Here is a 25328-nt window from a genome sequence, read left to right on the forward strand (position 1 = left end):
TGGTTTTTTTTCTGTTCTTGGCACACTGTGCTCACTCTGTTCAATGTCTTTCTTCGTGTGCCTGTGTGTGAATACATATAATTACAATATACTCTTGTATTTAGAAGTCTTTTATTTATTTATTTATTTTAATTTATATCGACTGCAGTGAAACTGGCTGTTTCTCCATCAGTCACTTCACTCATGGTCCATGATGTTCCATGGTTGTTCACGACTCACAGAGAAGTCCATTGTGTTTTGATGTCACTAAATAACTACCAATGAAATAATCAAAATCTGCAGAGATGTGGCTGCCAGCTCTTTAAATTGCACAAAAGTACTGAGACCACATTAATAATAGGATTTATCTGTAAGTAGTAATCAGGAAGGACAATACTATATACACAAAAGAGGATATGAAGTTAAAGAAAATTTTTTTTCTAACTACATGGCTGAGATATCTATTTTTGAAACATGACTGTAAATATCTATTTTATTTTTTTTTTGAAAGGAAATATAAGTCAACCTTCTTAATATCTCAGAGAAGATCATGTTAGTGATGAGCAGAAAAGAAACAGAACAAAAACATTACACACATTAAATGCAAAACCATTAAACACATAAAGCCTTTAGCACCAGATTTCAACAATGTTGTCAACTTAGGAAAGTCAAAGGGAGCTGAGAGCTAAGTCAGGTGTCACAGTTCAATTTTTCTAGTAATTTTTGTGCCATGAATTGATTAAGGGTCAAGATAGATTTCATCTGCAACTTCAAATAGGTTAATAAATTAAAACTATTCCATTCGAAAGAATTACTCTCCGAACTTCAGACCAGTATCTGATTGCTAGTTGAGGGTTTAGTTGATGGCAAATTAAATCTCTCTGACTGTGGAGTCATTGTGTTTGTCTTCAGGATTTGTTGATATGCCATAAATTTACCATGGTATAATGCAAAACTGGGGGGAAATTATTTCCCTTGTCTTCACCATCATTAATAAAGAAACAGCCAGTTTTAACACTCTTTAATGCTGTGCATGTGGTGTCTCTTTGGTGTTTGAAAACACTACTTACTTAAATACAGAAAAAACACTTCTGTTTGCATGAATAACATTTAAGCTGGTTCCATCTGAGGATACATACTCTGGGTTTCCATTTCACCCACACTGCCACAGCAGCACATAAAAGCGGTCAGTCTAATCATGCCAGGAAGCAGCACAGACACAGCATAGCAGGAGTCCTCCCTATTCAAAGAACTCAGTCTGACAATCTGCCTCCACCAGCCAATGACAACAAAGACCAAAGCCAACTAGCCCTCAGGAAAGTGATGTCTGATGGACCACTCAAGCCTGAAGGAGGTGAGCAGAAAGACATGGTTAAGAAACCAACTACATCCCAAATCCTTCTTGCCATGTCGACTAATTCATTGCGATATTTAAATATTTATTTTACCCTTCCATTAAGTGCTGTAAATGTTAACATGAATCAAGAACTCTGCTTGATTTTTCCACCTACCAGCGCATAAATCCATAATGAAAAACTGTGCTAAGAAGCATTATGAAACAACAAATGTGTGCACTTCCATTCCACTGGAGTACTTAGACTTCTGTTGAAAAATAGTATAGCTTTGCTCATGTTGTTGCCTAATGAAAAGCATGCATCCAAGTTGGTCTGCTTAAGCATGATTGGACATTTCTTGTACTGTGGCAAAAAAACCCAATTGCACATTTTTGTTTCTGCAATTGTAATTGAGACATTAACAATTTCCTTTTCCTCTTCCAACATAGTTATTATGTCAACAGTCATTAGCATAGATAAATTTTCAAACTACCAGTGGAAAGGAAAGGAATTTTGATCCATGTATAGCTCAATTTCTTGATAGTTTTCCTATCAGCATCTTTAAAATTATTTTCTACTTGTAGGCACCTGTAATACCACCTATCAGTAATTTATCCCCTCATCTCAAATAAAGAGGCAGAATCTCAAACAGCTCAAATTGCCACTGTTCTTTTGATTTCTGGAGCATTTTGTTTATTTACATGGAATCTGAGGGATAATCCAAATAAATGTACTGACTGGACTCCCAGATGTTCTCTTGTGTTGTAATGCCTTCCTAAGCTCTCAAGATTCATTGAAGGTTTTTCTGTCACACCGGTGCACACTGTGAACAATACAAGCTGTCTGAGAAGGTTGTAGGAAACAAAGAGGGAATGATACTTCAAACTATATACCCTGAAGGCAACAAGTCATTACATTACATATTAGAAATATCATAGAGAATTATGGGAATAAGAGTTCACATTGATATAATTAGTATATAAGGGAGGTTAGAATTACTATGAAGAGATATGGTACTTTTGTCTTTTTACTTGTAACATTTATACACAATGTATGGTCAGCTACACAATGTTTACAAGTCTGGTTTCAAACCTGTGAGAAGTTTTGGCTTCTTCTTATTGTATCAAAATTAGTTTGTCCAAATTTGTTCATATGAGATGGGCCAGCAGTTACCATTTTGAGGTTAATGACTCTCGTGAGTTCCAGCAGGAAGAAAAAGCAAGATGATTTCACTGCAGTTTTGTGGAGTATGAAAGTAAAATGAGATGAGTCTATGACCTTGAATGGAAAAAGCACCAAAAAACCTCAAACCAGCTTCCAGTTTATGGAGTTCTTTGTGGGATGAAGAGATGATGAAGGAAGGAGAGGTTTCCCCTGCATTTCAAAAATTCTAAAAATTGAGACTATTGTGAACAATGAATATTAGGGCATCATCACTTTGCAAATCCATTCTGAAAGGGATGATGCATGATTGTGGTACCCACCCCCCTTCAGTCTACTTTACTGGCACCTGGAAAAGAACCCATTAGGAACTGGTTTTATTGACTGGAACAGTCACCTTGGAAAGTCAGTAATTTTTGTCACTATGTCTCAAAGCCCTTTACTAAGGAAGCTATTACAGATAATCCACAAAATTGTTTTGTTTTTGTTTTTGTTTTTTTCCACAGCTATTTTACTATGCATTTATCAAAGAACAGCATCTTTTAGAACAACTCTTTGGGTTTTTTCAGCCCAAGTACATGAGGGTGATGGAAATGATTCTATGCTGTGAGTGGTCATCTGTCCTCCTCCAGCTAAGAGAATGCTCAGAAAGAGTTTCTTCCTTTAACTTGGTCTCTCAATAGCTTCCTTTTTTTTCCTCTTGAATTGAATTGGCTCCTGAAAACAAGCAAACAAACAAAACAAAACAAGAACCCTCAGTCATTCTGAGAATGTCTTGGAGAAACCTTTCTCTACTTCTGACTCCTAGGACATTTTCTATTGGATGTATTTTGTCAGTTATTAATTGTGTGTCTGTTGAGAAGCAAAAAGGAAATCACAAACAAAACCAGCACCTATGGTATACTTAGCGTATTTTGTGAATGCAAAGGACTTGCATCAGTTTAAGTATATTGAACTGAACTGTTTCTGTATTCATTTTAAACAGTAAAAAAATGTATTTTAATCAATCTGTTTTAAAATTAAGGTGAAGATGCAACAAAAAAAATTAGGTTTTTTTCAGAACCATTGTAAAATCCAATATTCAACTAGAGCATTCAATTAAAAATAAACTCTGAAGTATAATTTTCTTGTTGCCTGTGGGAGATAAGAGTGTGATCTGCAGAGAAACCAATTGCATATTACACATTCCCATCACATCCCTCAGAGAGGAACAAAAATATTTCAGAGTCAACTCTTTGAAGCCAGAAGTTGCAAGGGACCCAAGTCAGAGGAAGAGAGCAGTGCCTAGGTTTCATTTCATTTGATTTAGGTTTTGTGCAAAATATGAATCGTTGCCAATTACATATTCACATAAAATTAAGCACATTCCTTTCATCATAAATCTGTGTATTAGAGTTTATCCACCAGATGAGTCAGTTTTAGAGATAGTGTAAATCAATCCAACTATATAGTTTTATAAGGATCTGTGGTATCTACATGGATGTAGCTTAAAAGGTAAAATTTGATGGCCTTGTCATTATTGGAAGAGAAAAAGGTTCCAGTTTTGCCCCAAAAGGAACAATGGTAAACATTAGAATATACAATGGTTAACAAAACCAACATTATTTTATGACCAAAGAGAATTTCTAGAAATTTATTTTAATTCTTCCTAGGATCTTTGGAAAAGAATAAATTAATATTTAAAGAGTAAATAGCTCAGTAAGTGAATTTAAGCCTGAACATCATTGTAGCCCTATGCATTTTTCTATCCTTTCAAACAGGCGCTCATGAAAGAGAAGCTACAAGTCAATATGCTGTTGCTTGAATATCATATGATGATGGATGCCATATGCACTCCTCTTTTATTTGGCTCACCTTAACCCAACTAAACAACCAAGCAACCTGCCAAGAGAAAAACTCTGCTATGCTCTTGATCTGAATTAGGTAGCAAATGTTAAAGATCTAGAGAAACTGCCATGTGTTTCAGTTAAAGGTACAAACATACCTGTTAAATTACCATTTAAGGTAATACAAGCATTCTACAGCAATTTCTGTCTGATTTTCAATAATAAGTATGTTTTTTTTAAGCTCAAACCTCTGGGAATTGAAAATCACAACATTTTCTTAAAACTTCTTCTAACCCATGTACCCAGTATTATTTATTTATCTCCCTGAGAATGGGGGGTGGGGGGAGGATAAGGGGAGGACCACACCACCACACCATCTCATAGAAAACATTTCGTCTTTTACATTACACATCTTCAATCATGACACAAAAGCTTTTCTGTGATACCTAAGAGGAAACTACTTCCAAACAGCTGTATGTCAAGTGGTTTCATTGATAAGGGGGACATCTACTCTCAGAGCTGATACTGTTAGATAGAGTATCTACATTAGCCAAACTGCATCAGCATTTTCAGAATTGTACCCAACTGAACATATCAATTTAAACATCTCAAAGAATGCTAGTTTAAAACTCTTTAGGTCCAAAGGTAGCACACTTGCTTATAACTCCCTTGGGCCAACAACTTTGACAAAAGTTCACTTAAATGTCAGCATAACAGGTTAAAGGTACACAGAAATGTGATGTGATATATGCATCAAGATATTGCTAGCACTGTAGAACCCATGATACAGGTCTGAGCTAGCACTGTGTAGTTTCTAGTCACTTAGCTGCAAGAAATTAAAATTGACCTGAATTTTCCTTATCACTAAGTTCTATTTCCTGGCTTTAGCAACAATGGAGTGAAAGGAAATTGACTCCTAGGTTCTATAAATCTTTTGAATTGGATATTATTGTGATCTAAAATACCTGCTCATTTGGGGTCCTTTTTGGTCTATATCCATTTTCACACATTTAATAGACAATGCCATGTTTTAATTTCCTACATTATTTTAGGATATTTCCTTCACACTTAAATAATTTACTGCCCAAAGCTGTTTAATGACTAGTGTCACTAATCTCTTAATTTCCAAGTTAAATAGGTCTTCATATTGCTACAAATAATCCATTTCCAAGAATCATTATCAAAACAAGAACAGTTTGTCCCCACTCTCTGCAGATACCAAAAATCTGAGGCTGTCTTTTGAGTCTTGTTTCAGTCTAATAGCTGACCTATTTTGCTTTGGCTATTCCTGCTGTTTACTCTTCCACCATTTTAAACTGACGTAATTTCAGAAAAATTGCTAAGATTCTTCATTTTATAACACTTATTTCAAAAGTCTATTCAATGGTAGACTAACCTTACAGAGTTCATGGAGGATTATTTCATCAGAATTGCTTTGCTGAGTAAAGAAATTACTTCACCACAGTTTCAGAAGAGTGCTGTTCTTCTGCTACTCAGCTCAAACGGTAAATTTCTCTGTAAAGGGTTGTGTTGAAATTTCACAAAATGTCACTGCTCAGTGTGTGGTTAAATGAGGATGAGTCCATGGCTTAAAGTCCTGTTCAGTATGAGGGAGTGTTAGGAAAAGAAACTATCTGAACTGACCTGAGGTGTATGTGTTTGATCACTAGTTGTTTGTGCATCCACATTCTGTTGCCAGTTGACAACAGATGCAACAAGGAGTTGCACCTTACAGAGCAACCTGGAGAGCCCCTGCTTTTAGTGCTAGCAAACCCTTCATAAAAAACAGGTAAACTGGCATTTGGGGCAGTTTGAGATTGGAGCACTTGAAGCACAAGGTGACTGAAAGTGAAGAGTAGCCAAAGTTCTGCTAAAAGACACTGTGTATGAGATGCCCAGTCTACTGGTCGGCAGAAAATTAGCCATAGCAGATTGGTGCTTTCCCCTGCTCCCAGGGGCTTGAATCTCTTTGAGAATACTCAGCATGATGCTATCAGACTTCTTTGTCACCCAGAGTTTCCCATGAGACTGCCAGTTATAATGAGCAATTTTTTTTCAAGTAGTTAGAGGCAAATTCTGAAAACTTAATCCTGAATACTTGAAGGCATTTTCCCCTCCTTCTGTTTGATTCACAAATAGAATTTTCTTTCCCAATTCATTTTGACAGTGTAATTGTGCTTCTAGACAGTTACCAGAAAAAAGGGAACATCTACAGTTAATTCCCCAGGAGAACGTGCTGGTTGAGTCTGTTCTTCTTTTCTCCATAGGAACTACAGAACTACATAGTCCCATTTTTCAAATTGAAATCTTTAAAAAGAGAAGTCCATTCACTGTAGAATAATGGTTGGAGTGGTGACAGTGCTGGATTGTTTTCATTTTGCTGCTGACTGATTAGACAGTTCATGGCTATAGGTCTCGTGTGAATGATCTATCTTCCTTTTGTTAGGTTTTAAAAAAAATCTTCTCTGTTGTAAAAGCAGACTTTTCTGAAAGATTAAATGAGATCATATGTCTTCCATTCTTCCCTTTCTTATTGATTTTAATATGATATTTTCTTTATACTAAGTCATTACTTACATGCTTTCCTTGGCTATAAAAGTTGAGTTTTAAGCTGGGTCCATAAGCCAAAGCATATTTTTGCCTTAGATGCATTCAACTAATATCATACTACTACTAACAATAATTTTTTAAAAAACAGAAATAAAATGAAGGAGCTAAAAGGCAAGGTCAGTACTAGCCTCCATTTTCTTGAATCAGCAACTCTTTTCTAAGAAGTTGTAGGGGAATACATGGTCAAGTATCATTCTGTTGAAGGAAAAGTCTATTATTCTTCTTCCTGCAAATAACACAGATACGAAAGGTATCTGTTTAACTATTGTATCTTTTTTCTTGAGAAACCCTGATCCTACACCAGGGATAACATTATGATCCACTTTCTTAGAATCTGAAATAATTGTTCTAAGCAGTGGAGAAGTCTTCCAATTCATTTATGCACTATTCACTAGAATGACTTTTGCCCATGCCAGAGCCTGTACAGCAGGCACTAAAACAATATCACTCAGAGGTAGGTTTAACACCACTTCGGTAGCTATTAAATATGACGTGTGTAATCATCAACACCCAATCCAAGCAGGGAACTACCAGCTAAAATAGGATTAGCAGATGAAAATGAAATCAAACCGCAACTATAGCTTTGTATAATAGGAAATTTTGTGCACTATTTCAGAGGAAACAGCTCATATTAAAGTGTTAAACTTTGATTTCCTATTTCTATTTTTCGTAATTCAGTGGCTGGTCAGCCCAGACATAATTGAGGTTACATTCCTCAAAAAGTACTAAGCACTTGATAAACTGCATAAAAAGTTTATGGAGAAAGGATTGGAGGGTTTGAAAGGATATCTCCTCTCTCCCAGAGAGAGGCCAAATGAAGATGGGTGATGGCTTTCAGTTAAGCCTAGTCTCTTCCATTTGCTGAGGCCTGAAGAGTCTTTTCTCTAAAAATGGAAAGATTTCAGCATCATATGTAATTGACAGCAAGACCTTGCAATTGCCTTTGCCCAAGTTCCTTTTCAGACAAATGTTGTAGATTTCAGTAAAGCAAGACTACACCTTGTAGCATCAGGTACCTCTGTGATACCAGAAGAGAATGTCTAATCTTTGGACCTGAGTAAATCCATATGAAGCTGTTCAACTTCCACAGACCAAAGCACCTCCTGACAGAACTTTTAGGTCAAAACCTGAGGGCTAAGGCATTTTCCAGCACAGGCAGCTGTAAGCAGAAGCTCTGTAACTGAGAATTAACCTGCCATAATCTTGTAATTAAAAATAGAATTGAAACTAAATATAATGCAATAGTTATTTGTCTACATGTGGATATGAACCCAGTTGACCAAGGAAGGTGGAAATTGTTCTGACACTTCCAGGGTTTCACAGACCTTACCTAGACTAGTAAGACTAGACGAGTTCCACAGTGAACTCTGAGTTTCTTGTTAAAGTTTCCAAGACAACGTTCAAAGAGAAAGTGCAAGACTGCAAGTGAATGTACAAACTAGTCATTTGAACATACGAACATGGAGCCAGTTCTATCTTTCAGCTTAGAGTACAAATATAACCATGGTTATTCTTACTCTCAGGCAAAATATTGCCTGGCAGCAGGCATTGCCACATCTTCAGAACTTTGAAGTTTCCTATATAATCAGCAGAAGTTTAGAGGTCTAGACATATCTGCAAAAATACAGACATATAGAAAATGTGGGTGTCTCACAAGTTATGATAAGTTCTCTGTATCAAGATTCTCAATTTGTCATGAAATCAGCTGTAAATCTATTTGTGGATTTCGTGTCTTGTCACAAACTGGCACTGCGGTTCATTACTTTCATAGAGCAGGCAGGTGGGGAAAAAAAACGTTAAAGTTTAGAAATTTCAAAATCCAGTCATGAAACTAAATCTAGATCCATTATAACCGTTCATCAAGAGATCTTATGGAAAAAAGATCAATATGGAAAATTATGTGAATTAGAGAAAACAATAGAGAAACTAAAAATACTGAATGTGTCATTAGGATATAGCTGTTTCAAAAGAAAGAGCTATGTATTGATTACAAATAGATGAAGGAAAATTAAACCATTTATAAGGGCTTAATTCAAGCTTTTCTGGCTTGAACTAAATTCTAGGTTTTTGCTAGTTTTAGAAATCCACCAGTAAAGATATAAGAAATTACTTCAGGGACTAGCTTTTACAGCAAAGTCAATAAAAATAGCTGAGATACGAAACATCCTTTCAAGCCACATATGTTATGATGGAGATAAACATGCTACACTAAGCAAATTCATGCCTAAGAAAAGGATGAGGATGCGTTTTTGTGCTGGCACAATAGTGTTTTGGCTTCCATGGGTTTTGCAGATGTGTTGATCTCCCAATTGTTCTGTGAGGCATTTGTCATGCCATGTAAAAAAAACAAAAACAAAACAAAAGCCAAAACCAACCAACCAAACAAACCACAAGAAACCCCAAACAAACAAAAACCCAAACCAAGCCAAACCAAAACAATGTAACCTAAAGAAACCCACAGAATCCCAAACAACCTACATCTGGAGTCATACAGGCCACACAAACACTGTGAGAATTGATGTTATGAATTAGTTTGGGACAGGCATGAGAGAGCACCAATTCAGGATGTTGAATATAGGGCAGCTGGCAATAATGCTGTGTAATGGAGAAGCTGACCTCTGTCCTTGAAATCTTGCTCTTGCCCAACCTTTCCCAATGGCAGTTTGCTGACATGTCACCATCATCATAGGAATTCACTCGCAGTACCACCAGCTGGAAGTGATAGAGCATTCCCTGCACACAGAGCTGGCTGTCTCTGCTGGAAAAAACATAGGTGCCTTTCTCTCCAGGCGAGATACTGAGAGTATCTGTTAATAACAGATGATTTAAAAATTTATTAATTTGTATTAACTTCCAAGAAGGCAGCCTATGATCGATGTATAAAATCATGAAATAGAGCTAAGGAATAATTTTATCTGAAAACAATGTAGACAGATTCCTCTTGTGGCTGTAGGCAACACTGAAACAAAGGAGACTAATAGAGTTTAAAAGATAAAAATGTTACATGACAGGTTAGTTTAGCAGTTAAGAATCACTGTGCAGAATAAGAGTTCTGTCTTAACTCAAAGTTTGGCCCAAGGATTGATGATATAAGAATTGCTTCATTCATTGCATCTAATTCCAATTACTCACCTGTTTTTATATTACATTTGAGGAGTTACACACAGCTCCCGGTCCCACATCAGGCAGAATGTAGAAGTCTTCACCAAAAGTATTATTCAGTCAGTCAGGCCTAAATAATACTGGTCCCCAGTTTGAAGCAAGACACTGTTGGGGCTCTGGCTCTTATTAAATTTCAGGTTAGATACTTGACTAATTTCTTGTTTAAAGAAGAATCTCTTTTAAGTGCTTCTATAAGAGTTTACAGTTCACCAAAATGACATAAAATCTCCTTAATTCTTCATAGAAAAATAACGTTACAAAAAAAGTGTTTTCTATCTTCAGTATATATGCTTAGTCAGTTAAAATAGATGAAACATTACAGTAGTAGATGTGATAAAACACATTTAACAAAAAAATAAAAAAATCTGCATTAATATTCCCAGACAATTGTGTTATTCAATATGAGAATAGCTACTCTATTGTTCCTGTATTAATTATTTTGTGCAATGTCGCTGTGTCCTTTTTTGTTTATGTTTCTCAACTTGCTAAATGCCAGATACTGGGAGATTTGTTCATGTAGTGCAGTAATATCCCAAACACAAAATAAGGCAATCTGAAGTAAATCTAACATATGCTATACTAACACCAAATGCTCTTAAATTAGATTAAGGCATCTCCTGTCAAAATATGTGCATTAAAATTCTAGGCACGTAGAGAGATCCAGATGGGTAGGAGCAGTTGAGAAATATAATGCAGTAACTGTGTTATGTCTAGAGGGGTGGAGGCCTTCATACAGTCTCTGTGACTATAGATTGTGTACTTATATATCCTTTCAGACTCCTCTCCTTCTCAAAATCACCAAATGCGAAGAACATTTCACGAGGAATGTGAGGAAGGCCCACTGGGACTTTCATTTTTACAAGATTATCATAAGAATGATTTCAGATGAATAACTGATTTTCTGTAACTTTAGTCAGAAAAGCAGTGTTAATCAATCTATCCCACTTTTTTTCCCCTTCAGGCTGTTGATTTTAGCAATTAAAATGACTGGACAAAAAATATGGTGGTATACTATTTGGTTTAGAACACCTTATTCTATGTGGAAATAAACATTGTCTGCAAAAGATGACAAAGCAATACTTGAATGTAAAATATGAAAGTGAAACTGTTTGAAGCATGTGATTTTGATAAACTACACTTTTTCTTAATGTCAGTGGTACTGATGTCTCACAAGTTTTTTAGTAACCCACTGTTCCTGCCCTGTACAGCAAGGTCTACTAATCACCGACCTGCAGAAAGTTCTGTCTCCACTGGCTCATCAGCCAGCAGTTTTGGCAGTGGATACAGCATGGATAGCGAAGGCAGCAGCAGTGCCACAGGAGAGAATAATCTATTTCCCATCCCAAGAATGTAAGGCTTTTCATTTGATATACTGTATCCTCTATGCACAATTTATAGCCCTTTCACTTACCAGTCATCTTCTTGTATAGTTTCCTCTGCAGACTTGAGTGATGCAGTAAAATAGCAGCTAACTGGGGAGAATGTCTCTGAGCACATAGTTTTATTCTGCTTTGTTGAGCACTGAGTTGTTGATAACCAACCGAACCTCTGCCTCAACCTCATGATTTTTTTTCTCCTGTCACACAGGAAAGGTGCTAGTCTAAGCCTTTGATGAAAGTACGTAGTGTTGCCCTTTGCTCATGTTTTAGTAGCACAATTTTTCTAGGCCTGAGAATGCTTAGTTTAAGTTTTCAGATTTTTCTCCTATAGAGAAGTGTTATTAATGCAAGTGGAATTTATATTGTGGATATACCCCTAATTTTTCCAAGTTTTTAGGAGCTTGAGTAGAATTTTCAGTTGTTGTTTGCAAAAAAGCTTTTTGGCGCAGAGTCCCTCTAGGAATTATCAAGCTACTATCAAGTGTAATGATCCTATAAAATGATTTAGTTTTCAAAACATTTTACCCAGTTAAGCACTCCACAGAAAAGTTTTGCCAGGATTTTTTCCCCTCTACTCCGTCAGTATGTGCCTTCATTTGGCAATTTCATTTATATTCCTTTATAGGACAAAGTAACTTTTCCTGATAAACCTTTAATTCTGGCCTGAAAAAAATTATAGATTGATTTATAGATTATAGTTGGTGGTCATTGCTCATTCACTGTCTGCAATAGTTGTTCAATGTTTTTCTCTGGACCACAAGTTTTTTGCTTTTCCCTTGAAGTCCTGAACTAAAAGATAGAGCCTTCCTAGAAAAACTTGAATTAAGTAAAATTCTCCAGAACTGTGATGTATCTGAGAATTTATCATTTTCTAAAATAAAACCCAATTGGATTTGTCTACAGCTTGTTAGTAGCTAAAGGAAAAATAGAGGTAAATCTAATATTTCAATCTCATCTTCAGAACTTAAGAGGATGATGTGATCTCAGGTTGTAGGATACTGGTTTCTTGATCCTCCTTGAACTTTTCCCTCATAAAAAAGAGTTGTACTTCCCAGTGGCAAAAAAGATATTTTTAGTCAACTTTGGCAACAAAAGAAAAATATTGTGCCCTCATTCCTAGTGAGAAAAGCAAAGGTGTAAAATCTTTGTTCACAGAAACACAAGATGGAGCTCTCAATAGAAATTTTCAATTCACATATGCTACATTTGAGTCCAAATAGTATCATTTACTGTGTATTGCCTAACAATGTGACAGTACCTACAGTTACTTGGTATTTGGCTGACAGATTCACTGCTCTCTTAAGCCTGAAATCAGCCCCACTTCTACTGAAAAGCAGGAGTAAGTCTCCACAGCTTCAGCATTTCTCTTATAGCAATTTGTTCTAAGGAATTAAACAAAATATATCCAGGCCCCTTATTTTCTGTTAAGACTGGACTATTTTTTTTTTATTATGACATTGTAAAGTAAATTATTTTTATGCTGATATTAGACAGAGACTTTAAGAGTTACACAGGAAATTTATACAGACAAGACACGTTTTGTTTTTCATGTTATTCTCCAGGGCTTTACAGCAATGTAATGAAAATAAATAACAAAATTACTGTTTACTGTTAGATTATTTCTGGAAAGAATGTTTAGTGCAGATAATTGTTTCTACTTTGAATTCTGTATAAAAGTTCTTATTTACCTGCATATATGTATAATTGATATTCTAGTTAACATTTGCATTCACACTGGCTTGATAATTACTTCAGGGACTCTGACCTTGTACACTAATTCAGCATATCCACAAGAACACAGCTCACAGTTTGGATGTGAAGTGATAAGCAGGCTAAATGCTTTTAAGTATCTTGGTATTTAAAAACCTCTTTGGTTATTGTCTTCCTGCTTAGACTAAGTTTTTGATTTATCAATAGAAAACATGTTGGATATGCTAAGTTTTAAACTCTTTACTTTAGTCCAAATGCTTTTAGACATAGGAACAATTAGTCTTGAAGCAAAATAAAATAATTAAATATTGACAGCATGGGAATTGTTTGATGAGGTGACTAATTGGTATACTTGCCAGTATTAAGTAGCTATAACTATCAAGGGAAATTATACACAGTTACACAGAGCTGAATATATCTTGTAAAGTCTTTCTGCTTTGGATTTTTTTTTAAATACTCCTTTATTATTCATTTGTAATATTCCTGAAAGTTGCACGTTATCTTCTCTGATAAAGACAAGATTCTCTATGGTCTTTATAGCAGTACAATGTCTATAAAATTATATTCATTTTGAGTGCAAAGGTGAAAAGCAACAGAATAATGTATAAGGAGTATAACCTTTGGGACAAATAATTCTTGTATCATATCTGTGATATAATTTATGAAGCATTACCTGCAGAAGAAGAAAATAATATCTTTCAGTTAAAATTGAATACAAAAATTACTTTAAAAAATGTAATTTTATACCAATTTTTAGTTCACTCTGAGTTTGAACAGCTTCCATTGCTGAGACCTGAAGCTGGCTCATTGGTAGCAAAGACCAGTGCTGACCCTTTAACCCCAAAGGAATCACATGCGTCAGAAGATAATGCCTTATATTCTCTGTCACATCATTTCAGAGTCTTAAGGGAGAAAGGAAACCAGAAGCACAAATGTCTGATAGTAGCAGTCATCTTTGAGAGCGACTGTAATCATGCCTTAGAGCTTGCAACAAGTATATTTAGATAACTTATGTTTTGTCTAACTTTCATTGTCTAAAAATAGGCATCAAGAGCGTAACACAGATTCTGTGTGTACACACAGTGCAGGAAAACAGGGACCTCCAGAGCATGATTTGTTCCATTCACTTTAAGATTAATATAAGTCTTCAGAACAGAACTCTTTCTTATGCTAAATCTAAAACGTAAATTAAACAATCATTAAAACAAGACAATGACCACAAGTATGCCTTACCTTTAAAGTAATGGTATTGTAGCTGCCTTCTAAAGAGAAAAAAAAAATATTCTTAAGTGATTGATCCAAATAGCAACAACAACAAAAAAATCTACCATTTTATTTTCTTGTAATTATATATATATATACAGACTTTTTTTTCCTTTTTTTTTAGAAATACCTGTGATGTTTCTCTTTTTGTAAAGAACCAAGCCTCATTGGCTTGGGTGTATCATTTCCTTAGCTCTCATGTCTTTATAGTCTTATTGACAACAACCACCATATCTTTTAACAGAGGGAAGATGAGCCAGAACGGACAAGAACCAGTAAAGCAGTCGGGAGTAGGATTAGCCGATTCAGAAGGTAAAAAGAAATACAAACAGCACTACAGTGGTATCCCATATCTGTAGAACTGATATGTGTTTGTCTTTTACTTGTTATGCTATGAAAAATTAGTCTATGCTCTCTTTGTATAGTGGATTAAGATCCTAACCTTCATTTATTCTAAGGGCTCGTTACACATAGCATCAATGTAATGAGTCTTCAGTTTAAATGAGAACAGTGTCTTACCTGGTTTTTTAAGTAATTCACTAGTTAGATTACAATAAATAATGTCTGTCTTTTGATGTCCATTGCTTTTCATGGTGTTCAAATAAAAAATACAGAGTATGGAGCTGACTCAATGCTCATTGAATTCAAAGAAAATACCCAATGGTTGTCAGACTCTATTTTTATAATGTTTCAGAATGTTTACTTAATAATGCAATTATTATTAATGTTTACATAAAACTTTAAGTTTAAACAAAAATATTGGCTGAACAGCAGGCTTGACTGCTGCACTTAATGTAGATTCATTATAATGAAACCCTTATTGGATTGTGAAATCCTGAGTGATTTTTTTTGGTATGAATGTGGCGGTGACAAAGAAGGAGACACTGTAATATTGGAGCTGGAAAGAGCCTGACAGAATGACTTTCAAAGCTTCATGAGCAATGTGATTATATCTTTCATGGGTAATAATGGACAATCACATGAAAATTGAGTGTTTTTTTCTGAAGGACTTGTAAGGAAAATTCCATTTTCATTTGTATATAAGGTATATTTTTTCAAGTGTATATTTCTGTTGACCTCAAATATAAAATTTAATTATCATGACCTTCATTTTATTGTTAAGACTTTTAAATGTATTTCAATGCAGCTTTGAGGTATTAATTAATAAATTGAAATTAATACATAAAATTGGTAAATTGATCTTAAATTCAGTCATTAAAACAAATCAAATTTTTCAGGTTTCCACAATCTGTATACATGGGGAAATAATTGCTGTTGCTATATTTGAGGTAAAAGTAGTCTAATATTCCACAGAGTTGAAGAAATTAAATTAATAATTGAAGGTAGAACTGTAAAACTCTCTTTTCCAAAGCAAGAATTCTTAACTGTGTATATGCATTCTACTAAATGTTTCCATTCATAATACTCATCATGTAAAAACCAAAATTAATCTACTTCTCAAACTTCAATTTCTCAATAGTATTTTTAAGTATTTGAAAATCAATCTATTTTTAAAGAGAGAAACTGTGAAGTGAAAACGGGAAATCAAAAATATTCCATTTTTACTTTGTCATGATAAATTTTATATTGAATGATAATTGTAAAAAAAAATACCTTTTCATCTTTTTGTTTATCATAAGTTACCCCTTTGGTAAGGTCTTGGATCTAAATTTCAGAGCCTAAGAACACAAAATATTTTCATTTCTTATTTGTATCATTAAATAAACCCCAAATCAATCAATCAAACAAACAAAAACAACCCCCACCTTTTTAAACATTCTGAAAGATGTGTATATAGCATTTGGTCACTAAAATTACTTTTCCAGTCACAGTTATGTTTCTGCTTGTCTTTAAAATCTTCAAATAACTCAAGAGCTGCAATTCCCTAATTTTCACTTATGATGCAATTCACCTCTCCTATCTTGAGTACTCTAAGCACTACAACTCCAAGTATGATAACATGAGTAGTTCTTGCTAAGTGCTGTTTCTCAACATTGAGAGAAGCTGGTGCATGCAGCCTGGTTTTTGGTGTCTGATTTCTAGTTGACTAAGACAGGAGAGATCAATCTCAAAAGAATAAATTCAACTAAAAACTGGAAAACAATTCAAGAGCATTTCAGTTTCAGCATGTAAACATAACTATCTTGAGGGGAAGCAGTTCAGAATTTAGAGGAATTCAAGATTGACTGAGTATTACTTCAGTGTTGCAAAATTATTGTGGTATTCTTTTCATGAATGAATGAAAAATCTTAGAGATCAAATTATACCTTTTCTGTAGTTCAGTTATCTGTGTTATGGACCAGAGGAGCTCTGCAATTAACTGCAAGCAAATGTTTATCCCCATTTTTCATTAATTTGTAGAGAGTTCCCATAGCTGACATTTGTATTTTCATTTGCAAATAATGATTTAGTGTTATATTTAAAAGCTTTTAATATTGACAATATTTTTTTACATTTTCAAATACTCTTAGTGCAGAACTTCTGTAAAAAGTAGCCTGTGGGTTAGTGTCTTTAAAATGGGGCAGAATAAATTTATTTGGTTAAACATGCGGATCTGCTTCTACTTTAAATGTTTTAGTCATCCAAGTCATTCACACAGGCCTGACAAATATGGCAGGGGACTTACAGGATCTTTAGGACCAGTAGCTGGAAGCAAAGCGAGGTAGGACCATGACAATGAGAACTGTTTTCTAGACAGCTGAATCAAAACTGTAGCAACAGGGGTTGGGTTCATCTCACTGGATATGACACCAAAATTTAGGCATGTATATAAGTGGAGTCACCGGGGAAAAATATGCTCCTTTTGTAATTGTTTGCCTACTTGAGAAATGTGTTAATGTTTTGTTGGAGTAGTTTTTGTGCTATTAAGATGTATTAGTATAGTTAAAAGTAAATATTTGGAAACAGTATCATTTACACATTATTTACACAACCAAATGGTCAATATAAAAAACTGTGAGTATTGATAAGATAGTCTTTGTTTCTCTGAACATATCATCTTGTTATATTCTGTATTTTTGTACTACTTAATAATATAAAAATAATTCAGAGTTTTGTTCTTGGACACTGTATTAGTTATTTTTATGATATGCATTGTTGCATGCTATCTTACTCTGGGCATTCTGCTCTGAGCAGATGAAATACTTGATCTTCTTAAGCTTCAGTTAATCTTATTATACATATTGTGATCTTCATTGAGTTATGCAAGCCAATTTCTGTATTTGTTTCAGAAAGTGCAATATACTTTGTTTAAAGATTTCTTATGACATGCTATGGAGTATTGCAGACGTTACAGACAAAAACCCCAATTGCATCCATGTAAGGATTGAAACTAACAATTAAAAGTACATGATTAATATCTTGATTCAGTTGTAGATCATGATTGGTCTATCTGCCCTATGACATTGTTCAGCCAATAGATCCCAGACGGTATTTTCCAGCTACCAACTATTTATATAATTAAAAAATAAATGGGGAAAATTATTCTCGTATATTTCAAAAGTGTGAACTTGCTAGGTAATCCCAAGATGCCATTATTTGTAGTAGAAGAGAGATATATAGATGTGAATAGCATTGTAATTGACATTTTGGATCTTCTACTTTTGAAGATTCTATATGCATGCAAAACATTGTTCCTCTAGAATTGTAAGCACTGAAGTTCATCTCAAGAAAAGACTCTTCTAGGAGTATTTCATGGGGGGGGTTTAAGTGAATGAGTAATCACAGTGCTTTTGTCATCCTCTGTGCTTGGCCTCTTTTCTTCAGTCAGAAAATTGTAATCTTTATATAAGAACAGAGTGGTTGCCCACCCACATCTTCCAAGAGAGTGGGAGGTTTTTACCTTTTTTTTTTTTTTAAACGCCATCCAGTCCATGTGCTGAATACCAAAAACTTCTCTGCAGAGTTCTGTCATGTCTCAGAGGTTCACTTTCTGACCTTTCCAGTGGTCCTTTGAGCAACACCCTTTGAGTGTGATAAAACAAAGTTCTGTAAGTAAGAAACTCTCTCCCTCTACAAATGACTGAACCTGAACAGAAAATTTTGAAATGTTCCAGTTAAGCCTCAGTAGATGTATCTCCACAGGCAAACAGAAGGAATAGATTTTTACTATGTAAAAATCTAAAGAAAGATGCACACATTCTTACTGAACTTCTAGAAGGAACCATTATCATCTTTAATGAACTCTTTCAGGATTTTTCCTTTTTTTTTGCATGCTATGTATTTGTCTAAATTACAGATTAAAAAAAAAACAAAACAAAACAAAAAATCCACCACAACAATAACAAAAAACCATAAAACTTCAAACATACTCTGTGTTCATGCTTTAACAGGTAAATTTTACAGTACTGTGATTTTTATGATATCTATTCACAGTAGTCTAAGCTAAAAAATACCCAGTTTTTTTTCTTAATTTTTGAGCTTTGTTGTTCATCATCCTGGATAACAAATTAAGAAATTCAGTTTTAACAGTATTATCACTTATCTCTGTATTTAAGAGTTAAGGCAATCTAATCTTTATTTTTGAGAAAAGTAGTTGAAATACCACACAAACCTTAAAACATGCTAGGAATCATTCTAATAATGTTTTGGAGGAAAGGTGCATGACCCCTGTAAGTGACTGGCAATCATTTGACTTCTAAATTTTCCTTCATAGCTTTCTGAATAGTCCTGGTGAAATTTTCATCCATCAAGTCTGTACGGAATAGGCCCTGGAGCAAATTGTCTTGCAAGCTGTGTCACACTTTCTCTTGAAGAGGAGTACCCAGGAGTAATATGTGGATTACTTCTCTTGAGTAAAATAAGGCATGAAACAAACTGACAGCACAGGCAAAATTAAGCATCCCCACATTCTTCAAAGTAATTAAAACTCAGAAAAAACCTCCTTTTACTTGTTCTTTAGCTAGGCTACAGTAACACTGTTTAAACCACAGGACTTACATTGGTATGACTGAGAATAGACTAAGGGCTTGAGATGTTCCCTAAATCAACTTGCTCTATCTCTGCTTCTTAAAAAATTAACATTTTGATTTCTTTAAACTCCAAAGGTTGAAGTATCAGAAGTATTATATTAGTCCTTATGAAGATGCTCAGCAAAAAATGTCCTAATTTGGGACCTTCAGTCAGAAAATTACAAGAGGAGAAAAAAGACAGATGAAGGAAATTATTAATGGCTAATCATGATAGAGCTACTGAGATTTGCAAATGCTTTTGCCTATGTACAAATCTGTACTTTGATGTCTGAGCTGTCCAGACTGAAAAGAGAGGGTTTACTGCGGATGAGAAACTTTTCTTTCATTAGAATTAAATTACTTTGTATATTAATATTAAGGTGAATTTTATTGACCTTGCAGAAGCAGCGGTGAAAATGCTGAGTCTGGGAAAAATGTAAGACATAGATTAGGTTATATATTAAATTTATGTAACTTCAGGATTATCTGAGACTTTCCGTCTTTCATAATCAAATTTAATTTATATCTTTTTATCTGTCAGAAAGTAACTTCTTTGAAGCATAACTTCATTTTAGGCCATCTAACATGAATATCAGAAAGACATATTTGGCTGGTTTTCCCTCACAAGCATTTTTCACTTAAACTGGTTTTAAACATAAAAACAATTAGAAATTAAGTGAGCATTACATTTATAGACACTTTCTCTCACAAAGGTGCATAAGAGAAATTATACTATAAAACATCCAGTCATTTGTTTTAGATGTTTAGAATGAGTTCTTTGATATTTAGTGGAGAAGCGGTGTAATTTATGAAAGAAAATGCAAAAAAAATGCGATAAAGAGACTCTAAGTTGGATGTTCTGGATTTAGACAAGAGGGATTTATATTAATGTATGGAATGAAGTAGATTTTTTGGTGTTTTGATGCCCAAATTAGTGAAATTCCCAGAAGTCCCAAGAGGGTCATGCTGGAGGATCTCCATCTCGGAGGTTCTCACCACCTTGTCTGTCCTTGGATACAGAAGAAAAGTCTCCCTTGCTGTAAAATAGACAAACATAAATTATAATCCTGATAACAGCCTGTTACAGGCAGCAATGGTTTCTGGTGTTCCTTTGGAGTCTGGCAGAATCGCATTTTAGGATTACATCCTCACTTTTAGTGGGGAGTAACATGCCACCACTTTAGGCCAGTGTTACATAGTGTATCAGCACCTAGTTTTATGTGCTATAATTTGCACCTGCAGATATCTAAATCTTCTCATGGATTATATGATGATTCTAAATAATATAGGTATTGTAAATGTACCCCTAACTTCCTTTGATATGAAGGAATTTCTCTGTTAATGATTAAGCCAACTGCCTTTGTTGTTTTTTTCGGTTAGTAATCAAAAAAAATATGGCATATAACTTCTTCCAGAAGGCTCAATAGTAGAATAAAACACAACCTGTAAATTGAATAAAGTGGAAGGGAGTTTAGACAGAGCTTATATTTGTTAGCAATACCAGAAGATGGGTGGTGAGTTAGCTGAGAACACCTTTGCAGAGAAGGACTTAGGTGGTTGGGAAATTAGACATGAGCCAGTGATGTGTGTTTGCAGCCCAAAAGCCAAGCATATTCTGGGCTCTGTCACAAGAAGCATGACCACCAAGTCAAGGAGGGGGGGAGTCATTCTGCCCCTCTGCTCTGTTCTTGTGAGACCCTACCTGGAGTGCTGCTTCCAGCTCGGGGGTCCTCAGTACAAGAAAAACATGCACCTGTTGGACTGGGTCCAGAGGAGGGGCACAGAAATGATCAGAGGAATGGAACACTTCTATGGAGACAGGTTGAGGGAGGTGGGGTTGTCCAACTTGGAGAAGAGAAGACTCTGGGGACACCTTGTTGTGGCCTTCCAGTATATAAAGGGGGTTTATAAAAGAGGCAAAAACTGTTTACTGGGGCCTTTTGTGACACGAAAAGGGACACTGGTTTTAAACTGGAAGATATTAGATTTAGATTGGCTGTAAGAAATAAATGTTTTATAACAAAGGTGGTGAGGCACTGGAACATGTTTCCCAGAGAAGTTATGGGTGCCCTACACCTGGATGTGTTCCGGCTCCAGGCTGGATGGGATTTGAGCAACCTGGTCTAGTGGAAGGTGTCCTTGACCATAGAGTGGAGTTGGAACTAGATGACTTTTAAAGAGCCCTTCCAACCGAAACCATTCTATGACTCTGTGATGTGAGCAATAATCATCTGACAGTGATTATTGAAGGGTTCAACACTCAAACTGCAAATACGCCTGTGCTGTGTCAGTGGTGTTCTGGGAACAGCTGCCTATTCAGGTAAAGGTGTTTTACAGTTACAGAAGTAGAAATGTTTTTCTCCTTTGGCAGTGGTTTCTTCTGTACCTTTGATTAGGAGCTTCAGGCATCCACATTTCACTCACTTCACCCAGTATTTTGTCTTGAACAGATAGTCAGTAGCTCTGTGCCATGAAAATTCCACTTTCTTTTCCATTTCTTACCTTGGGATTGAGATTCAATTCCTTAAGCAACATCAGAATGTCACATGTATAGTATTGTGCAGCAAGAGTCTGAGAACTGCTATTTTCAAAAAAAATTGAAACCATCATTACATATCATACAACTGTTCGTTTCTATGTTTATGTCAAGAATTGACTGAATAGACAAAGGAACTGTGAATCCACATGCTTAAGTTTACCAGCAAGACCAACCTCCTATTTACCCACAAATCATACACTAGCATGTATTTATTTTACACTAGCACATATTTATTTTTCTTAAATTTAGTTAATCTGAACTGAAAGTTCCTATCTCCTATAATTCCTGACTCATAACAATCTGACTAACAGCATATAGATCACCAATAAATTACCAGGTCAGAACCAGTCACTTTCACTGGTGGGGAATTTTGGAATAGTTCCTTGTCTCTGCACCAGGGCTTGATCCAGTCCTTTCCAAGGCCTTTTCAGACTAGTATCTCAAAAACACAAGGAGCACCATCTATTCAGTTCATGCACACAGGTCAAATACTACCTTTACTGTTTGCTCTCTTGGCAATAATTCAAATAACTCAGGAGTCTTGCACATTTAATCCTAACATATACTAAAATGTAAGAGAACCTGGAAAAAGTCTGGATTTTCAAATATTTTTCTTGAATCAATAGAGTCTGGAACTGACCAAGTATGAGACTGTTGAGTTGACTGTAATGGATATTGATCCAGGGATTTAGAGTAATCCAGCCAATCTGAAATGTTACCAACACTGATTTGAACAGTGGTTGAATTGCATTTTTTGGTTTTGAGTTCATGTCTCATAGTACATAGCAAAAGAAATTGCTGCACACTCTCAATGTCTTTCCTAAAGAGCAATATAAACCTGGTGATGTCTTTTTTAGAAACTGTTTTTAGTGGCTGCAATATTTACTTTTATAGTCTTATTGACATTCTGATTTACATGTAGAAGAGGACAGTTTGTGAAATAGAATATTACTGAATAAAATGTGATCCTTTCCCAGGAAGAAGTCCAATTGAAAGAATCAGAACATTTGCCAAACCTCTCTACTACCCCTACAAATAAAAGGGCTAAAATTCAACCTGACATTGTTTAAACCGTCTTTAATATGAAATCACAACCTTATTTTCTGCTACTACCTTCTACTACGGGTCTGCCATCTACTACCCTTGGCAGCACAAGTTTAATCAATGCCATCAAAATTTAAAGCAGAATACCAGCAAAGGTAATTTCTCACATGAACAACTTCTACAATACCAAAGAAAAAAAAAGGACATATGGGAGTAGAAAATAACTACTGGAAGCACTTGCAGCTAGGCTGTTGATCCCCTCACACTGTACCTCCGTTATTTTTAGGAATGGGAATTTCAATTTTAAGAATTGAACAGATATACTTCCTGTCACAAGGGATCCTTGAGCAATGAATCAGTCCTGTGCACTGTCAGTAGTCCTTATCCTCTCTGTTGTTTTTCAGAAAGCTGTCTATATTTTATACGTGCTCCCTTAAGCTAGAAACAGCCTTACTACTAATACCTAAATACCACTCCTTAAAGAAATGAGTCAAGATAAACAGCAGCATTATAAACCTAAGTATTATCAGCTTACTCTCTAAACTTTGAGAAGTATTTTTTATCTATCCCTGATTGGCCACACACTCTCATTTCCCACCTGGCTCTCCAGTAATAATTGAAGCAATTAGTTCTGCCTTCCTGAGGTATTTGCTGGCATAATCCAACTGCTTTTCCTAAAAAGAAGCAGAAGGAATTAAAATAAGAATAAAGACTGCATCCAGAGATAGAAACATAGAGGGGAAAAAAGGACAAGCTAATATTCTGTGTTCTTGTATCCCAAACTTCTATCACAAACAACATTGATTTACATTGTTACAAATCAGCCTGTTCCTGAATTGTCACTATAAAGCGTCATCAAAAGCAAAGTAAATAATCCAGGAAGACTGACTGTGATTAACTAGTGGCTAGCCAAGAGCTTCTGCCACTGTTGTATGAAGTGTGACTAAAAGGCTATTAGCCCTTAAATTACATATCAAGAAAATTCTAAAAAAAAAAAATTATTTTTTTAAGCTTCCATTTAAAAAATTTCACTTTTCCCATGGGATTTCTTGAAAATCAGAAAATATTAAGATGAACAAAACAAGGAAAAAGCTGAAAAGCACATGTATTTCATCTTGAAACCAAAATATTGAAATGATACTTCAATAACAACTTGGAAAGATAATTTGTTTGCCTAATGTTCCTGTTAATTTTTATTGACCTTGCTCTTGAATGCATTTCCACTAACATAAAGCTGCTTGGGACTTTCAGGAGGTTTCTTCTGGTGACTTGGAGATATAATTGGCTCAGTGTGTTTGGACTGGGAACTGGCATACTGGTAATTCCATCAAAAATCTGGCAAAGCCACATGGTTTCATTTTTAGGGAAGAAAAGAAAGAGTTTTGGTAGAATTATGTAATCTGTGCCTTTTAAAAAGATGTGGTTATGAGGGAAGTCTGATTTAATACTAACTGGCACATTTAGTATAAATACCAGTTAATAATGAAGACCATCAACACTGGAAAACAAACAGAGGAATCCCCCCACCAAAAATGGAGTGAAGATGCTGGAATGTGTGATTAACTGAACCTGAGCCTTGTCTGGTGTAAGTCTGAAGAAAGGCTACTTCACCTAGTGAGTAATTTATAATCACCTTGAAATAGAGTGACTTTTCATGATCAATGTTCATTTAGGATCAGTAAAAGTCAGGTTGACGCATTAATGTGATAGAAGGTGAATTGCTAAATCCTAAATGATTTCCTCCCTGTGATGAAAATGAAACTAGTAGGTACTGAGCAGGGTTTTTAAATGTCAGCTTCCTGGATACTTCAAGTGATCTCCTCCATTTAGCAGTGGGATTAGGACCTGGAATTGTGGGCATACTGCAAGGAAAAATAAAGTAAGTAAAATAGATCTGTTTTCAAGTCAATAATGTTCAGTACTCAAATATATATAAGCTATTCTGTAGTAGGAATGGCATTAAGGGGTCTTCAAGGGGTCATGCTAATGATTCACAGCACAATATTGTTCCTAAAAGGCTTTTGTTAACTTGCACCAAAAAGTTCCTAGTGGTGATATAGACTTTAAAGCTTCATTAGTCTGTTCTAGTGCTTGATTATCCTTAACAGGAATATGTTCTCCTAAGTTCTAGCCTAGTTTCTTACTGAAATTAGTACTCAAGGACAGAAATAAGAATACAAAAGCCAAGATCTTCCCTTCACAAGCATAGCATTATTTTATCAAGCACTTCTTATAAATAGATTATTCTAAACTTGCCTACAAATTATAACACAGCCATTCCTATCAAACAGTTCTGTATTAGAGCTCTACTTTTGATGTATATATTTGAAATGTCAAAAAAAACCCCAAGAATGTCATAACCTTTTCCTATA

The 25328-nt window shown here is 35.2% G+C and overlaps 1 protein-coding gene and 2 long non-coding RNA genes across 12 annotated transcripts in view; 1 reads left to right on the forward strand and 2 right to left on the reverse strand.

The window, feature by feature from the left end:
• Positions 1-25328, forward strand: part of PCLO (piccolo presynaptic cytomatrix protein) — a 337346-nt gene that overhangs the window by 273359 nt on the left and 38659 nt on the right. For 3 of the 7 annotated variants that reach the window (XM_032689501.1, XM_032689503.1, XM_032689504.1), the window contains exons 21-23: positions 1151-1333; positions 11281-11422; positions 14669-14736. In XM_032689501.1, the coding sequence (XP_032545392.1) occupies positions 1151-1333; positions 11281-11422; positions 14669-14736 (393 nt within the window). Of the gene's footprint in view, positions 1-1150; positions 2054-11280; positions 11423-14668; positions 14737-25328 lie in introns of those variants that run through there. The other 4 variants (XM_032689502.1, XM_032689505.1, XM_032689506.1 and 1 more) reach the window with 4 other exon arrangements.
• On the reverse strand, positions 4-14425 carry LOC116787685. Of its 2 annotated transcripts, XR_004357388.1 has the most exons (3): positions 14395-14425; positions 11484-11648; positions 2055-3191 (listed from the first exon to the last, which is right to left on the reverse strand). It is a non-coding gene; the product is annotated as an uncharacterized LOC116787685 (long non-coding RNA). The 2 variants fall into 2 exon arrangements; XR_004357387.1 differs by lacking the exons at positions 2055-3191; positions 14395-14425 and adding an exon at positions 4-61 and having other exon boundaries at positions 11484-14370.
• Positions 15997-24310, reverse strand: LOC116787683. 3 transcript variants are annotated; one of them, XR_004357382.1, is made up of 4 exons: positions 24158-24310; positions 23555-23630; positions 21876-21954; positions 15997-18387 (listed from the first exon to the last, which is right to left on the reverse strand). It is a non-coding gene; the product is annotated as an uncharacterized LOC116787683 (long non-coding RNA). The 3 variants fall into 3 exon arrangements; XR_004357383.1 differs by adding an exon at positions 19769-19798 and having other exon boundaries at positions 22247-24310; XR_004357384.1 differs by lacking the exon at positions 15997-18387 and having other exon boundaries at positions 21090-21954; positions 22247-23630.

Source organism: Chiroxiphia lanceolata, chromosome 5, assembly GCF_009829145.1.
Source record: "Chiroxiphia lanceolata isolate bChiLan1 chromosome 5, bChiLan1.pri, whole genome shotgun sequence".
Classification (NCBI taxonomy): domain Eukaryota; kingdom Metazoa; phylum Chordata; class Aves; order Passeriformes; family Pipridae; genus Chiroxiphia; species Chiroxiphia lanceolata.